The 17,298-nt window shown below is 53.0% G+C and overlaps 1 protein-coding gene across 3 annotated transcripts in view; it reads left to right on the forward strand.

Moving 5' to 3' along the window:
- Window positions 1–17,298, forward strand: part of EFR3B (EFR3 homolog B) — an 82,768-nt gene that overhangs the window by 56,199 nt on the left and 9,271 nt on the right. The window contains exons 5-19 of one of the 3 annotated variants that reach the window (XM_040496216.1): window positions 1,768–1,889; window positions 2,701–2,850; window positions 4,110–4,244; window positions 4,726–4,804; window positions 5,514–5,649; window positions 5,907–6,068; window positions 6,831–6,942; window positions 7,338–7,389; window positions 9,390–9,562; window positions 9,678–9,753; window positions 10,384–10,545; window positions 11,738–11,869; window positions 14,071–14,138; window positions 14,886–15,013; window positions 15,778–15,869. In XM_040496216.1, the coding sequence (XP_040352150.1) occupies window positions 1,768–1,889; window positions 2,701–2,850; window positions 4,110–4,244; window positions 4,726–4,804; window positions 5,514–5,649; window positions 5,907–6,068; window positions 6,831–6,942; window positions 7,338–7,389; window positions 9,390–9,562; window positions 9,678–9,753; window positions 10,384–10,545; window positions 11,738–11,869; window positions 14,071–14,138; window positions 14,886–15,013; window positions 15,778–15,869 (1,779 nt within the window). The remainder of the gene's footprint in view (window positions 1–1,767; window positions 1,890–2,700; window positions 2,851–4,109; window positions 4,245–4,725; window positions 4,805–5,513; window positions 5,650–5,906; window positions 6,069–6,830; window positions 6,943–7,337; window positions 7,390–9,389; window positions 9,563–9,677; window positions 9,754–10,383; window positions 10,546–11,737; window positions 11,870–14,070; window positions 14,139–14,885; window positions 15,014–15,777; window positions 15,870–17,298) is intronic. The other 2 variants (XM_040496218.1, XM_040496219.1) reach the window with 2 other exon arrangements.

Below are 17,298 nucleotides of genomic sequence, written 5' to 3' on the forward strand. Positions count from 1 at the left end.
GTTCAGATTCTGTGTCTCCCTCTCTCTCTTTCTGCCTCTCCCCTGCTTGTGCTCTCTTTCTCTCTCAAGAATAAGTAAATAAACATTTAAAAGGTGGGGGGCACCTGGGTGGCTCAGTTGGTTGAGCGTCTGACTTCAGCTCAGGTCATGATCTCACAGTTTGTGAGTTCGAGCCCCACATCGGGCTTGCTACTGTCTGTGCAGAGCCCTCTTTGGATCCTCTGTCCCCCTCTCTCTGCCCCTTCCCTGCTCATGCTCTTTCCCCAAAATAAATAAACATTAAAAAAAAAAAAAGTTCATGTAGCCAAAGGCTGACTTGATTGTTGTTTCTAGACTTCCTGAACTCACGTCTAATCGGTGACCACGACACCTCTTGTGCAGAACCCCATCGGTAATGCAAGCAGTGCCATTTGGATTTATTGCTAATATCAGAATATTCACTTTCAAATAGATGTAAACGTTTTAGATGTTAACTTGGCAAGAAAGATCTCCTTATCTGCCTTGTATGTTGCGATTCTCTCAGTCGGCAGAAAATAAATGCATATTTGTTAGTGAAAGAATAACTAATGATTTTGTGGAAGTTACTAATTGTCATCCAGGAAAAGGTAACAGATTTTTCGTAGTTAAATAGAGAAATAGGCTGGCAATCGATAATGAATATTATGAGCGCACTAACTGGGTAATTTTAGAAGTAATAGCATATCCTTTTAGAACCAACAAATGATGGCAAAAATTAAATAACAACACAAGACAGAATAATGGGGAATAGATTTTATTATAAGCGTAACCTTTTGAGTCGTTCGCAGCACTCAATTTATAACATTAAACGAAATAACCTATGAGAATTATACTTAATTTTTAGCAATTTAACTCCACTTAGTCCATGATCCTTGCTTCTCCGTGGGATTCCCTTGAAATTAAGTCCCTATTTAGAATTGGAAATGTGCAGCCCGGGTGACGGCAGGAATGTAGCGGCTGATAACCCTGAGCAAGACTTAACAGAACTGAACGGGCAAACTTTAAAAATGTGCTCGAATTTTAAGCAAGAAAACGGAATGACATTTTTAACATTTGTTTATTTTTTAGAGACAGAGAGAGACAAAGCATGAGCAGGGGAGGGGCAGAGAGAGAGGGAGACACAGAATCCGAAGCAGGCTCCAGGCTCCAGGCTCCAGGCTCCGAGGCATCAGCACAGAGCCTGACGCGGGGCTCAAACTCACGAACCTCGAGATCATGACCTGAGCCGAAGTCAGACACTTAACCGACTGAGCCACCCAGGCGCCCCAATGGAATGACATTTTTAAATCACATTTCAGATTTGTTCTTGATTCCCCAGAATTCACTCTAAAGGGCTGAGGTATGGTTTGACGTTGGCTTTGGCTGTTTCGGTGACTCCCTAACTGCTTTCCGGCCTCTGTGTGTTTGGTGCAGCTCTGGATGCGGATGGGGGCAGGAGCTTAAGGGAGACGCCTTCACGTCCTCACCTCTTCCATCCTCTGCTCACCTCAGCAGGGAAGGGCCAAGAAGGGCCATGGGGTCCAGTCTTAGAGTGTAAGCAGGAGGAGCGAGCAGGATTTGGAACCCATAGAGGTGTGCAGGCCGCGTGTGCTCTGGGAAGTGGACCAGAGCCAATTCCTGGAATGCATGTGTCCCGTGGCTTTGCTAGGGCAGGGGGCCAGGGGACGGCAAGTCCCAGAGCCTAGAGCCCGAAGTGCAGAGCGCACTGGGTCACCTCTCACCTGTACTTCTCTCTCTCCTCCCGGATAGTTTGTGAAGTTTGCCAACATCGAGGAGGACACCCCATCCTATCACCGGAGCTATGACTTCTTTGTGTCCCGCTTCAGTGAAATGTGCCACTCCAGCCACGATGACATGGAAATCAAGACTAAGTGAGTAGGGGAAGTGAGGGGACCCCTCAGCTAATGACAAAGGCATCGATGGGTCTTACAGAGTTCCCAGCCCATGGTTCGCGGCCTGATTTCATCAGTATTTACCTCTGCTCTGACGTTTCTGGGGAGGAAGGGAGCACCTGGCACGGCTTAGTGGGCAAGTGGGCAGAGATGGGCTCCCAAAACAGGCTTTCAAAGGAAAACCTTCTGGGGCACAAAAGAGGAGCAGATGGAAAGTAATGGTCCCGGGAGCCAAGCTGGAGAGCCAGCGACAGCACACACATATACACGTGCACATACCTGTGTTCTTTCGTTCAGAAGTACATGCGTTTATACACCCGGAAACACACCCACTCACCACTCTCAATCACAGTATATACTCTGTGCCCAGAGTCTGGCAGCTCTGTGCCTCTCCTTCCAAACCCCCTCCTCCCCCGTCAGTTGCTCATATCCCTGCATTCTGCTTCATCAGTTCTTGACATACTTTGAGCCTTTATATCCCGGGCTCAAGCTGCAACAAACCCAGAGGGGTGCTAACGAGGAGGAGATGAAGCCCAAGTGGTACCGGGCAAGGGCAGTCTGGCAATCTCCAGGATGGGCCAGGGGTCGTGGCTTCCTGGGCTCGCGCCCACCAGCACAGGAAGCCAGCCAGCCAGGGGCTGGGTCACATGAAGGGTAGAAGGTGAGCTCCGTCCTGCTTTGGGTGGACGAATGCATCCCACCCCCCATGCCCTCGCCTCTCCTTACCGCAGACACTGGGCTTCTCGGGGCCCGGGAACTACCTGGATGCATTTTGCCCCTTTCCTTACAGAATCAGAATGTCAGGCATCAAAGGTCTGCAAGGGGTGGTGAGGAAGACGGTGAACGATGAATTGCAGGCCAATATCTGGGACCCGCAGCACATGGACAAAATTGTCCCATCACTGCTTTTCAATCTGCAGCACGTAGAGGAGGCAGAGAGGTAAGCAGGGGAGGCTGGAGCTTGGGCAGTGACACACGCAGCCCTCCCAGGCTGCCTTTCCCATCTGCTTGGGAACCACACGGCTCGGGCTGGTCGTTAAAAGCCTAGCTAAAAGGCCAGTGATCTTGGCTTCCGTGGCTTGTTCTGCAGTGAGTCCGAGGCTGGCTCCCTAGGAGCCTCGGGTCTGGCCTTCTGCCAGCTTGCTGCACCCCCTAAAATCTGCATTCATGAAGGAAGGCTAGTACCTGTGCTGGGCTCTCTGGGGGTAAGTGTTTCCTGGTAGGAACACAAAGGACCAAGAGTCGGGTTACCTCTGTGCGTCTGAAAGCAGCAGGCCAAGGAGGTTTTTAAATGCTTTTCATGGCTCTAATTACTGAGGACTTTCCCTTCCTGACCTTCCTTCCTCCCTCACTTCCTAATGCTATTTCGGGCCCTTAAAACATGCTTCACCAGCCAGCAGCCACTGGACACAAGTGGCAGATACTGGGTTTTAATCTGGGAGCCCTCAGACATGGGGTTCATTCTGTCCCCGCCCCTCGCTCTTCCCATCTGTAAAACGGGATGCAGGGAAAGACTCCTTTTGCTGTGCATCCTGGCGGTGCATGAGGCTGTTTGAGGTCCTCTGTCCTTTGAGCCGGTGGCAGGAGACAGAGGGGAGGGAAATAATGTGCCCCCTGGTGGCTGTTCCTGGAATCGCACCTCGCCGACAAGCTCCCTCTGTGGTCTCTGGTGGTCTCAGGGCCCAGAGGCCTGGGGCTCCTTCTTCTGTCCAGATCTGAGCCCAGCCCCTGTGACTTTGGTACCACTGAGTCACATCTGAGGTAACCATCATGCCTCTCTCTTTTTCTTCCCTCCTCTCGCCCACTTTCTTTTGCTTTCTCTTACTCTGTGTGCCTCATCTTTTTCCTTCCCAAGCTTGGGGGCACGGAGACACTCGTGGTCTGTGCCTCACCAGACCCATGGTGCGCAGGGTATCTGTCCTTCCCACAGGGGCACATCAAGCCTGTCCTCATGGGTTTCCAGAAAGAGAATCTGACCCCTTCTCTCATGATCTTCCTCCACCCTGGGCTTCTTTACCCTATTTAATCTCCGACGGCCATGAAGTCTCCCTCATGGAGCTACCTCACGTAGCCCACGTCAAATCCCTGCCTGTCCTCCTGCCACCGCTTGCCAGGATGCAGTGCAGATACTCAGGCTGCGCCAAACCCGACTCCGGCTTTGCCTTCTGTCCCTTACCCACACACCGCGTGTTTCCGCAGCCGCTCCCCCTCGCCCCTCCAAGCGCCAGAGAAAGAGAAGGAGAACCCAGCAGAGCTGGCCGAGAGGTGCCTTCGGGAACTGCTGGGCCGGGCCGCCTTTGGCAACATCAAAAATGCCATCAAGCCTGTCCTCATGTGAGTGACCCCTGCCCCCAGCCCCAGCCCTCAGAGAACCGGTCGGGGTCCTGGCATCTTGCTGACTCGGAGACAGGGGAAAGAGGTGTTACGGTTGTGGTGCCGTGGCTAAGTCGGTCCCTTGTCTGTGCCTGCGTTCCCTGCGCCGTGACAGCAGAAGCCATCACACGGTGGCCGTGTGCATTGTCGGGGACAAGAGTTGGTAGGAGACCCCCAAAACTGAAGCTGGGTGCCTGGCTTCATTCCTGAGTCCACAGCGGTGGAATTCTGTTCCTCGGCTTGCCTCCAGCTCTTGCTGTGGGACTGCCCGGGGGTCCCTCATTCCTTCCACTCACTGCCACCTACAAGCCCTTCCTCACTTACCGGGGAGCCCTGCGAGGGGCTGGGTCTCTCCGGAGGCCGCTCTGCCGGCAAGTTTGTCTGTCCTCCCCAACGTTGCTTTGCATTTCACAGTCGTCCCCCCATGTTTTCTCCTGCACAGCCATCTGGACAACCATTCTCTTTGGGAACCCAAGGTGTTCGCCATCCGTTGCTTTAAAATCATCATGTACTCGATTCAGGTACGGTGGCTCCCTGTCCAGCCTGTCCTCCTGGCCGAGGGCGCCTCTGGGAGCAGGACAGTGCACCAAAGGAGAAAGCCAGCTGTCCTCTGTGACTTCTCCTGAGCCCCTAGGTGTCTACACGTGCTGCTCGGTCTAGCTGAGAGGAAGGGCAGTTTTCGTTTTCTTTCTGAGACAGCACAGATCAATAAATTAGTGAGAATTCTTAGAAAAAGTAAATGAAAAACTCATGCAAAATACAAGCCCACAGACCACACTTGGCTGCCATGCATGGCCTTGTCACATTGCTTACTAAACACTTACTCTCAACTTCTGTACTATCCCCCTGTAATTGGGCTACGCTTCGTGCAGCACCGGACTAAATAAACCCTGTGGCCTACGGTGGCCCTTATCAATATAACCTGGGACCCGGGAACGAGGAAAAGGAAGACAATATTTTAAAACTGACTTTTGACCCACTTGAGGCGGAAGGGCCCAGGACAACCGTGGCAATCCAGGTGGCCACCGGGACCGGGCTCTGCTCCTGTTGGACCGAGGGAGAGGGACTGAGGAGAAGGAACCAGGGTATCTGGGCACCACCTCCAGTGCCCGCCCGCCTCAGGACCTCACTTTTGTCCACCCCGGCCTTTGGGTCCCAGTCGAGGGCTGCCCTGGCGTAGAGGCCGCGTGGGGGTTGCTGTTTGGGGCCAGCACGTCTTCCTCCCCCCAGCCGCAGCACTCCCACCTGGTTATCCAGCAGCTCCTGAGCCACCTGGATGCCAACAGCCGCAGCGCGGCCACGGTGCGGGCGGGCATCGTGGAGGTCCTGTCGGAAGCTGCCGTCATCGCCGCCACCGGCTCTGTCGGTAAGGGGGCCCTGGGTGACAGCGTGTGGGGGCCGGGAAGCCTCCAAGGACAAAGAGCTGCCCCTGGCAGGAGGCTGCCTCCCCTTCCAGAAAAGGGCAAGGGAGCGCAGGGAGGCGTCAGAGCCGGTTTTCTTAGAAAGCAGGCAGCCGGGGCGGGGTGCAGAGGAAGAGGAAGCCCCTGGCTGGAACGCAGGGCAGGGGAGAACGGGCCGAAGGTTCCAGCCCTGGATCTCGCGTCTCCCACCCACTGTGCTCAGGGCCCACGGTGCTGGAGATGTTCAACACTCTACTGAGGCAGCTGCGGCTCAGCATCGACTACGCCCTGACCGGGAGCTACGACGGGGCCATCAGCCTGGGCACCAAGATCATCAAGGAGCACGAAGAGCGCATGTTCCAGGAGGCTGTCATCAAGACCATAGGTGGGCCCCGGGACGGGGCCTGAGTGGGCGGGGCCCGGCGAGGGGCGGGGCCTGGTGGGCGGGACCGGGCGCCGCTGCGGGGTCCGACCCGAGTTGGGTGGGGCGGGCGGCGGCCTCCACCAGCGGCGCGCTGGGGCGCTGGGAAGAGGGTCACCCGCGCCTCCGGGCAAATCGCGTTATTCGCGGACGTTGGAGAAAATGGAGTCGGTCAGCGGCGCGCACGGCTCACGGCCTGGCCCGGTTCTGGCCTGAGGGAGAGCACAGAGCGATGTCCGTGGGTTGCTGGGCTGGACTTCAGATCAGAGGCTGAGAGCGGCGAACTCTTCTGCACCCCAGTCCCCGGCCGGCCTCTCTGATGCTTCCCCGTTGGAGCGATGGGAGGGGAGGCGAGAAGGAAGAGAAAAGGCAGGAAGGAGGAAAGGGGAAAGGCCACGGATGTGCACGTGGTTGCCAAGGGGAGAACCGTAGAGTCACCCCTCCGGCTCGTAGGGCCCATCACTTCGGAGCCTTGCTGGCTTAGCACCGTTGGCTCCCCTCTCCTTCTCAGGGACGCTAGCCAACCGCACGCAGCCTGGGCGACAAGTGAAGGAGCTGGAGTTAGGAAGAGCCCCCTGGAGTCATCTAGGTTTCTCCCTCTGCTTGCCTTACTTCTCTTCCTTAGAGACACAGCCGCTGCACTCTGGGCGGTAGTTTCCTCATCTGAGACCCTGGCAGCTGTGGGCCTCACCTGGGCCAACCCCCTCCACCGTCTCTTTCCTGCAGGCTCCTTTGCCAGCACGTTGCCCACTTATCAGCGCTCCGAAGTGATACTCTTCATCATGAGCAAGGTCCCACTGCCTTCCCTGCATCATCCCATGGAGACGGGGAAGACCGGGTAAGCCTACCAGCCGTCCTCCCCTTTTGCTCTCTTGCACATTCCACCCCAGCTGCCCTTCCAGTGTTTTCTGGCTGACCCCTTTCTCCACTTTGACTTTTTTTCCTGGCTATGCCCTCACTTCTCTCCTTCTACTCTCAAATCCCTCAGCAGCCCTTAGTGGGATCCTTGGACCCCACAACAGTTCCTCAGGCTGCCCCACCACTAACTGCCTCCCACCTTTGGGGCAAGCCATTAATTCTCTGGTCTGCTTCCTGGCTCTGCAAGTCAACCGTCCTGAGTAACTCAACAAGATAAGCCTCATGGAGAATCTAATCACAAGGGGAACTGGGCAGGCAAGTGTGGGGTCTCTGCCCACATCACCATCCTGGTGAGTATTTGTGTCTGGTCTACAGAGAGAACAGGAACCGGCTGACCCAGATTATGCTGCTGAAATCCCTCCTTCAGGTGAGCCTCTCCTGTCCCCGTTCCTACTAAGCCTCTACAGGAGGCAGCTCCTTCCCAAGGGACCAACAGAAGGCTACCACATACAGCTGTGCAGGTTGCACACTGCACAAATATGCCCAATCAAAAGGGTGAATAGGGGGCTGAAATCCAGCCTGTGTTAAACTCACTAGCAGTCTGGGCATCCACAGACCTGGGTCATCCAAGGCAGGCAGGGCATGTGTTTCAAATTTTCACAAAGGTTCCCTATCAGCTACGGATCGCCTTGTCACTCAAGCATTGTCTCTGTACTGGGTTAGAATCTATTGGTTCCTGCCTTTTTTTTTCCCTTCCAAATACCTGCCTAGGTCCCTTCCACCTATTTCCCCCTCAGCACTTGTGCCCATTCCAGTCTCCCAGCCACTATCTTTCCTTTCATCAGTGTTTCACATTCCTCTTCTCTACATCCTTGCAGCCATCACTGGAGTCCAGATTCATTGCTCTCAAATGCCATCTCCGTGACCAACTTGTTAAAATATATAGAGCTTCCCTAGAAACTTTGAGCCCTCAGTCTGAGTGGGGTCCTGGAATCTGTATTTGTAACAGGCCCCCCAGGTGTTCTCATGCACAGTCCTGCCTAAGCTCTGGACATCTCACAACTAGATTATTCTCATCATTGCCCTTATCTCCATCTGTCCTCACCAATCATAAATACACAACCACAACAAGAATTTTCTAGAAATACTGTTCCCCACATGTTGCTCCTTTTCAAATAGTAGGTCTCGGCTTACAACTGATGTGCCTCTAGGTTTCAAACTTCTCAGACTAAAGGCAGAAAATCCCCAGTCGCCGGGGCGCCTGGGTGGCTCAGTCGGTTAAGCATCTGACCTCCACCCAGGTCATGATCTCACAGCTCGTGAATTCAAGCCATGCGTCAGGCTCTGTGCCGAGCCTGCTTTGGATTCTGTGTCTTCCTCTCTCTCTGCCCTTCTCCTGCTCCTGCTCTGTCTCTCTGTCTCTCAGAAATAAATAAGCACTAAAAAAAAAAAAAAAAATTAAAAAAAAAAAAGAAAAATCCCCAGTCACCTTTCCCTCCCTTGACTCGTCATCTTATCCCTAGCCCCAGTTTCTGTTCCAGCCATGCCAATCTGCACAGCCCAATTACTCTCATTCATGCCTTGCCTTCCCTCTCCCTAGCCCATGCTGTTCATTTCACTAGGTTTTTATAAAGGCTTTTCATGCCGACACCGCCCACATCTGGTTACCTCCTCGGTCTGTGTGCTCCTGCCATTCCTGCTGACTTTACTCTCATTATCTTCATTGTACCCAGCACCTTATCAAGGTGACGGTTTGCACTCACACACACCCCCGTTCAGTGGATGTTTACTGTTGACGCCACCAGGCTCTGCTAAATCCTCAAGGGCCTGCTGAGTCATCAAAGGCATCATTTTCCAATATGGACCTAGCAGTAAATACGTTTTGCGGCTTTTGAATGCTTTGACAACATCATGTGTGACGTGTCTACTGATGCCCCCCGGCTTTCATCAGAAGACCCCCAGTATGGCCACATAGAAGAGATGGAATGGAATGGTTGTTGACCTTGTGTGGGTTCTGGTTCCTCAGCCCAGCTGTGAGTTCTTCCACTGTCTCGCCATGTCTTTGCGACTGTCCTTGCTCTTAATGCAACGCTGTGTTCCTGGCGGGTGTTCATCAGCTGAGCCCTGACGGCTGGAACATTAGGTTCAGAGGCTCCCTGTTCCCCGCCGCCGCCGCCGCCCCCCCCCCCAAGTGCTCAGCCCTTGCTTATTTTTAACAATTTAAAACTTGTCTAGGTGGTTGTTGGCATGTTCAGAAAAGTTGCCGCAGGCATTCAGGGCCTAGGGTGAAGGCCAAGGGGAGCTGGGCTGAGTGATGGCTAGAGAGGTTGGGTGCTTTAAACCCCACTTCTGCTGGCTGCTCCCCATCTCCTCAGTGCATGGAAAGGGCCAGCGTTCCTGAGCGCAGCCGTGCTGGGCTCCCTTCAGGTATCCACAGGTTTCCAGTGCAACAACATGATGTCAGCCTTGCCCAGCAACTTCCTCGACCGCCTTCTGTCCACCGCCCTCATGGAGGACGCAGAGATCCGTCTCTTCGTTCTGGAGATTCTCATCAGTTTCATTGATCGTCATGGCAACCGCCACAAGTTCTCTACCATCAGGTGAACTTGGGGGTCTCCCCTCCAGTTGGTGTGTGATGGGGCAGAAGGCTCCCAATAAGTGTCACACCCAGGTGAGAGGACAATGCCCATAGTAGCCGCTTGTGTCCCCTCCCAGTACCCTTAGCGACATCTCTGTCCTGAAGCTGAAAGTGGACAAGTGCTCCCGACAGGACACCGTCTTCATGAAGAAGGTTAGCAAGTGTGACCGTAAGGCCCAAGGAACCCCAGGTGGGCCAGGCTCTGTGGACTCCCACCTCCCAAACCCCAAGTCAGTGCTGACCCCTGTCCCCAGGCCGGCTCTCTCCCTCTTTGAGTTTGCTTAGTGGGGATGACCAGTTGACCCCTCGGGGGATCAAGCCCGCAGGGTCACGCTCAACACTGAGGCCGGAGTGAGGAGCACTGCTGGTGAGCCAGTCCCGGGCTGGGCTGTGGACCTCTGCACACAGCTGGATTTGGGCAGCAGCTTCTGTTGCTGGTTTCACTGCACTCACCCTTCCTTAGACGTGTCCCCCTGCACAGTGGCTTCCACTGGGGTCTGCTCTAAAGCCGTGCTCTCCCTGGGGTGCCTGACTGGCTCAGTTGGAAGAATGACTCTTGATCTTGGGGTCATGAGTTCGAGCTCCACGTTGGACGGAGAGATTACTTAGATAAATAAAACTTAAAAGAGGGAGAGAGAGAAGGCATCCTTTCCCGGAGGGTGGAGGTGGGAGGGGCACCCAGCTGTGGCACCGCCTGCAGATTAGTCCTCCTCCCCGATCTCCTTGCCCCTCCTTTCTCCACCCACCCACTGTGCCCTTGCCCCTACCCTTCCCCCCACCCAGCACTCCCAGCAGCTCTACAGACACATCTACCTGAGCTGTAAGGAGGAGACGAACATACAGAAGCACTACGAGGCGCTCTACGGCTTGCTGGCCCTCATCAGCATTGAGCTGGCCAATGAGGAGGTGGTGGTGGACCTCATCCGCCTGGTGCTGGCTGTTCAGGTGGGACCTGGTGTGGGCAGCGCATAGGGGTTGGGATCAGGGCAGGGGACCGGTTTGGGCCAAGCACTCATGACAGCACCAAGTAGAAGTGGCTCAACAGCGATCCCCGAGCCCGGGAATATGGCACCCTTGGTTGGCCCTTCCTCCAGAGACCACAAGCCGTGGTTCTGTTCGGGAAACCACCAAAGAGTGCTTCAGTCATGGCTCAGGCTAAAGGAGACCCAGGGAATGGGGTCTTTCAAAAACACCCTTTAGCCCCTAGTGTTTTGAGTCTCACAAGGTCCGAATGAGACCCCAAGGACTATCAAGAGGGCGCTCATATAAGCTCCACGTGATCCCAAAACAAACTTTGTCTAAAGATCGTCTGATCCCCAAGCCTGGCTGTGCCTCAGAATTACCATAGCGTTTATTAAAAATACATGTTCCTAGTTCTACCCCCAAGCCCTGGGACCTGGAGACTCGACAAGGCTCCATCACGACTCTTAAGAGAGCCATGATTCACCACAGAGGGCTCCAGACTTGCAGAGTCTTTCTGGGTGGAAGTATACTGTCAACGATGCTGGGATCTGGGGTGGGTCCCAGACCTCAAAAGACCAGGGTCTCCGAGGTCCTGCAGCTAGGTGGGCATCGTATCCCACCCTAGGAGCACGAATTATGGCAAATCTGGGAGTTGAGTGGTGGCCACCAGTGCTGCCTTGAATCCTGTAAGGCCAACCCAGCTGCTACGATGGTGTTCAGCCTAGAATCTGAGATTCCTTTGTGTCCCAATCCCTAGTAACTGTTGCTTCTTTTTCAACTTAACATATGGACCCAGTTTAGCAATCCAGTCCGGTCCCCCAAGAATCATTCAAGGTCTATATTGAAGGACACAGCATCCTAGAGGTAGGATTAATGATGAAGGTTTGGACAGTCAAGGTCACCAAAGCTGGAACTGCCAAGTGGAGAATGAAGTCAATACCCCTCTACTCAAGTACTTATGAGCCTCCAGCTCATGGATCGTTCTAGGGATGATTCACTTCAGCTGTAATGAGGATGACTTCTGTCTCCCAGCAAGTTATGGGGAAAATGCTGGAAAAGGCTTAGTCTAGAGAAATGGGCCATCTGTAAAGAAGGTTGGGGGAGGTTGGGGGAAGGGGGGCACCGGTATAATTTGTCAGTTAAGAAACTCCAGGGCCCCTCTGTGTTGCCACAGGATGTGGCCCAGGTCAATGAAGAGAACCTGCCTGTATACAACCGCTGTGCCCTCTACGCACTGGGTGCAGCCTACCTGAACCTCATCAGCCAGCTCACAACAGTACCTGCCTTCTGCCAGCACATCCATGAGGTTGGTGTCCTTGTGACCCCGACAGCTCAGGAGCCCCTCAACCCTGGGTTTCCCCAGAATAACTTTTCCTTAATTGTATAAGCCCTGTGCTCAGTCCAGGCATTGAGGAAGAGTTGACGGAAGAACTAGGGACAGTGAGGAGTTACTAGAAGCAGCATTTCCTCCTGGGTAACATGACATAGCATGGTGGGGTCGGCCACAGGCAAGAACCTATACCCCTTCCTCACCTGCTGCTACCTGCCCACCTTGACTTCCTGTCCCTCTGTGCTGCCCTCACTCCCAGAGACATAGGTACACATGCCTCTCATGTGATTTGGGACTAAAACTACTTTAAAAAATTTTTTTAACATTTCTTTATTTTGAGAGATGAAGAGAGACAAGGCATGAGCGGGGAAGGGGCAGAGAGCCAGGGAGACAGAAAATCTGAAGCAGGGTCCAGGCTCTGAGCTGTCAGCACAGAGCCTGACGTGGGGCTCGAACTCACAGACTGTGAGATCATGACCTGAGCTGAAGTTGGTCACTTAACTGACTGAGCTACCCAGATGCCCCTGAAACTACTTTTTAGAAAAGTTTTATTCTGAAAGTTTTCAAATATCACAAAAGCAGTGTGAGTAGAACCATGCAGATTAAAGAGTTATGAAGGTTTTCCCATGTTTGCTTCATCTATCTTGTTTTCTTTTTCTTATTTTAAAGCAAATCTCAGCTATCATGTCCTTTCACCCCTACATATATCAGCATTGTGCCTCAAGAAAATATGGACACCTTCCAACATCATTGCCATGCTATTAACATACCTGATTAAGTTATCGGTACTGCCTTGGTGCTATCTAATACCCAATCTATAATCACATGTTCTCATTTGTCCCCAAAAGACATTTTAAAACACTGAAGTATTGGGGCACCTGGGTGGCTCAGTCAGTTGAGCATCCGACTCTTGATCACAGCCCAGGTCTTGATCTCAGGATCGTGAGTTTAAACCCTGCATTGGAGCCTACTTAACAACAACAACAACAACAACAACAACAAGAGGTGCCTGTGTGCCTCAGTTCAGCGCCCGACTTGATTTCAGCTAAGGTCATGATCTCAGGGTTGTGAGTTTGAGCCCCACATCGGGCTCCACACTGAGTGTGGCACCTGCTTGGGATTTTCTCCCCCACCCCCACCCCCTTCTCTCCCTCCCCTACTCATGGGCTCTCTCTCTAAAAAATAAAATAAAATAAAATAAAAATTTAAAAACAAACCAACAGGGATGCCTGGGTGGCTCAGCTGTTTAAGCGTTGAACTCTTGATTTCAGCCCAGGTCATGATCTCACAGTTTGTGAGATCGAGCCCCACATCGGGCTCTGTGCTGACGGTGCAGAGCCTGCTTGGGATTCTCTCTCTCCCCTCTCTCTCTCTGCCCCTACCTTGCTTTCTCTCTCAAAATAAACTTAAAAAAAAAATAAAACAAAATAAGGAAAGCAAACCACAATAATAAAAACCACTGTAGTATTTATAGGTGGAATGGGATAGTGTCTACGATTAACTTTAAAATACACTAGCAAAATGAAAGAAAATGGGAAACCTCCAGTCTCAGCTGGCTTGGGGGTGCTGGGGGGATGGGGGAGGGTGCTGTGTCACTGTGCCACCCAGCATGGGCCAATGAGGGGGTGCAGGAAAGGCAATGCCCTGACATCCTCTTCATTAAAATAGCAGCATCGTGGCTTCCTCGCCTCCTGCACAGACTTGTGCACCTGCCATCCTCCCCCTGCTTGCGTCTTGGTAACTTCCACCTTTCCCGTCAAAAATTTGCAAAGGGTACTGAGGGAAACTCCTCCTGTGACTGTCCCTCAGGATGTTTTTGCAGTACACCTGGGTTGGGGGGGATGGTATGACTTATCCTCCCTTTTCCTGTTCACATAGAAAGCGGAAGTAGGGCACAGGAGCCAGAAACCGCAGTCCCTTGGGGGGCTAAGCACCTGCATTTGCAGGACACTTAATGCATATATGTCATGTGTCATTGGGGATAGCCTGAGCAGTCTGCCTGCCCTGAGGACCCCTGTGGATCTGAGTTTATCCCTCAGGAGCCTATCGGTAAAGGGCTCCGCCAGGGAGTTTGCTGGAGGAAGCAACTGCTTGGAGGGAGAGCGCCGTCATTTGCCTATGCAGAGCTCCCCCTCCCTGGCAAACCCAGCTCTCATGTGATTTCCTCCCAACTCCAGGTGATAGAGACCAGGAAGAAAGAGGCTCCGTACATGCTCCCTGAGGACGTGTTTGTGGAGAGGCCTAGGTGAGGAGCATACTTGGGACATGATCAAGGACACCCAAGGTAGCTGAGTAGAGGGTAAGGGGTCCGAAGCCAGGAGCTGAGGCCTCTATGGGCTCAAGGGCTGAAAGTGGACCCTGCCTGTGGCCCAGAAGTCCTGGGTCAAGTGTGGCCTTCCTCACGTGGCCGTAATCCACGCCTCGAGCCATGTCGGTGGGTTGTGCGATAGAGTATGTGACATGCCCTCTGGGAGCCTCGCCCAAGCCCATGGGACGTGCATCTTGGAGGAGCCGTTCCTACAAGACACTGGATCGATCTAGGTGGCGTTCTGGGACTGAAGTCTGTGGGCCAGCGTCACCTGAGCCTCAGAGGAACTCAAGGAAAATACTGGGAAAAAACAAAATGTCCAACAATAGGGTTTTATGATATTATTAATATAGCTTTATGGACCGTGGCCTTTCCACCGCAATGTTTTGGAAGAAAAGTTAATGGGAAACAGGTGCTGTGTAATCGGTGGATAAAATCGATCACAGAACAGGAACTTAGGGGGTGGGGTGGTGTGTGTGTGTGTGTGTGTGTGTGTGTGCATACAAGTACGTGGCTGAGGGATTCTGCACAACATGTAATGATGTTGTCTCTGAAGGGTGGGACTATGGGTGGTTTTCTTTTCCTTCTGCTTCCCTGTCATTTTGTATGATGGATGTTCCTTGTGTAACAAGGAGAGTCATTAGGAAATCACTCTGGTTGCCTCTTTCCTTCTTTGGCTCCCAGGTTGTCTCAAAATCTTGATGGAGTAGTGATTGAGCTCCTCTTCCGCCAGAGCAAGATCAGTGAAGTCCTGGGGGGCAGCGGCTACAATTCAGACAGGCTTTGCCTGCCCTACATCCCTCAGCTGACAGGTAGGAGCCCCGTGCGAGGACTTCCAAGCCTGCCTCTGCCTCTTCCCCACCAGGAAGGGTCCTGAGAGTGAGGGACTTGTGTGTCCGTAGGTCGCCTCCCCGGCACCTTGCGTGTCACCCAAGAGCTGAAAGACACAGTGAGATCCTCTTGATTCCCCAGCCTCTTCTCCTCAGGGCAGGATCCCTGGGGAACGTGGCCCATGAGATAGGCTGGCCTGTGGCTGAGAGAGGCCCCATTGAGCCGGAAAGTGCCCACATGGGCTGTGGTATAGAATCAGAGACCCAGTTCTCTGCAGCTCACTTCCTGAAAAATCTTACACAAGTCTCCTGGCATCTCTGGGTTTCGGGTTCCTTGACTATAAAATTGGGATTAACCACACCTGCCTTAGAGGGTTGGTGTGAGACGTGCATGAAACAATAAAGGCAAATGTACTTTAGCAAGTGCTTCACCAGTGACAGCTAGCTACTTGCGCTGTGAGTGGATGACACTTACTCCAGGTGACATGTGCTCTCTGGTCATGAGCAGCTTCTTTGTGCTCATTGATGATTTCAAAATCTTAGCCACGAAGAACTAAACCCACCACCCTAAGATGAGCAGAGGCGGCCGGCAGCCTTCGATAAACCAGCTGTCGCCTTGGTGTATACTGAGCCCTCAGAGGACCGTGGGCCAGGCAAAGGTGGGGGCGGGGGAGATGGTGCTAGAGGTGTGATCCTGGTTCACTCTGAGCCCTGGGAACTCTAGCGTCTGGGCTTCCCTTTCCCAGATGAGGATCGCTTATCCAAGAGGAAGAGCATTGGAGAAACCATTTCCCTGCAGGTGGAGGTGGAATCTAGGAACAGCCCAGAGAAGGAGGAGGTGAGTGTCCTCTTCTTGATATATTGTCCTGCATCCCAAGGGGAGGAGACCTGCTCTTGCTTCCTATGCAATCAGATGCTCCATGTTCCAGGCTTCCTTAACTGCATAACCCATTTAAAGTTGCAGGGAAAGCAAATTTCTCAAATATCCCATTTTCTTACTGACTCATCATATATGTCATAGACCTTTCCATCTGGAAAAATTACATGTGCGCCCCCCCACCCCCGGTCGCACACTCCCATGACAATGTCACACAAATCACTCTTGAAAGGCTTTCTGGTAGTTATTCCCCATTTCCAATGGAGGCAGACATGCACCATGTTGGATATTGGAAGGCCTAATAGGAGAGATGGGGGTGAGAATAGTTTTCATGGTGTTTCTTCCAGATCGATCAATAGAGGTGCTTTTTTAAAGACCAAGTTGCAGCTTCAAGATGTCTCCTCCACCATCTCTTGGGGGCTGTGAATATCTAACTTCTGTTCGAAATAACTTGTGGCATCTCCCCTGCCCTTACTTCCTCTACCTGAGAAAATAAAGCAGATGTGCCCATGAGTCAGCGAGAGGAAGGAATCACAATGAAAATACCCAACTTCTGCAGAAGAGACGAAAATAGGAGAGGGGCAGAGGGGGAGAGAAAGGGGTCATGAGGGAGGTGAAGCCGTAAGACAAAATACACTTGTGTTTAATGGTGTCTCCTGCCATTAAGGGAATTGACGGAGACATGGGGAAGCTTCAGTGAGAAGCGAGGAGGATGTTCATTGGGGGTGGGGTAGGCCAGGACAGTTTGGGTGGGGGGGGGGGTGGTGGTATGCCTTCTGCCCCTTGGGCCTGGTGTAGCCATGGAGGACACGGCTGAGCCTTTCCTCAGATGCACTGGAGCAAGGAGAAGTCACTGGGGCCCAGATCGAGCCTCCCTCTATGCCCTCAGCTGCTTTCTCAACTCTTCTCTCATTGGGGCACTCGTCTGGAACTTTCCTATGGAAGGAAGGAGGCTCTGACTCACACTAATTGGAAGAGGGGAATGAGGCTGAACCAAGTGTCCTCCAAGGCCTCTGGCTCTGCAGGACAGGGAGCCTCAAATGTGTCAGGACCACAGCATGAGCTGGCTGCTGTTTCCTCCAGAGTTGTGGTTCTCCCTTCCCGGAAGTTAACAGAGCCTCGGGAATCGAGGAGTAAAGCGAGGTGGAAGGAGAAATGCTGGCATGTGTACAGAGCTTCCTGCTCTCTAATGTCGCCTGGGCCACCAGAATGGGTCCCTTTCCCTCCTGGAGAGTCCACCTAGCTCGGGGGGTGACTTGGTAGCTGAAGCAGGGGTGTGGGGGCCTCCACCCCATGACCTTCTGCCAGGCTACCCTCCTTTCCACCTTCAGCGCACCATGCCCCACCTGAATCCTGTGCTGGCTCCCTGTAGCCTTCTATGCCAAGTTCA

The sequence above is a fragment of the Herpailurus yagouaroundi genome, unplaced genomic scaffold (genome assembly GCF_014898765.1).
Source record: "Herpailurus yagouaroundi ecotype Mexico unplaced genomic scaffold, PumYag 188, whole genome shotgun sequence".
Lineage (NCBI taxonomy): Eukaryota > Metazoa > Chordata > Mammalia > Carnivora > Felidae > Herpailurus > Herpailurus yagouaroundi.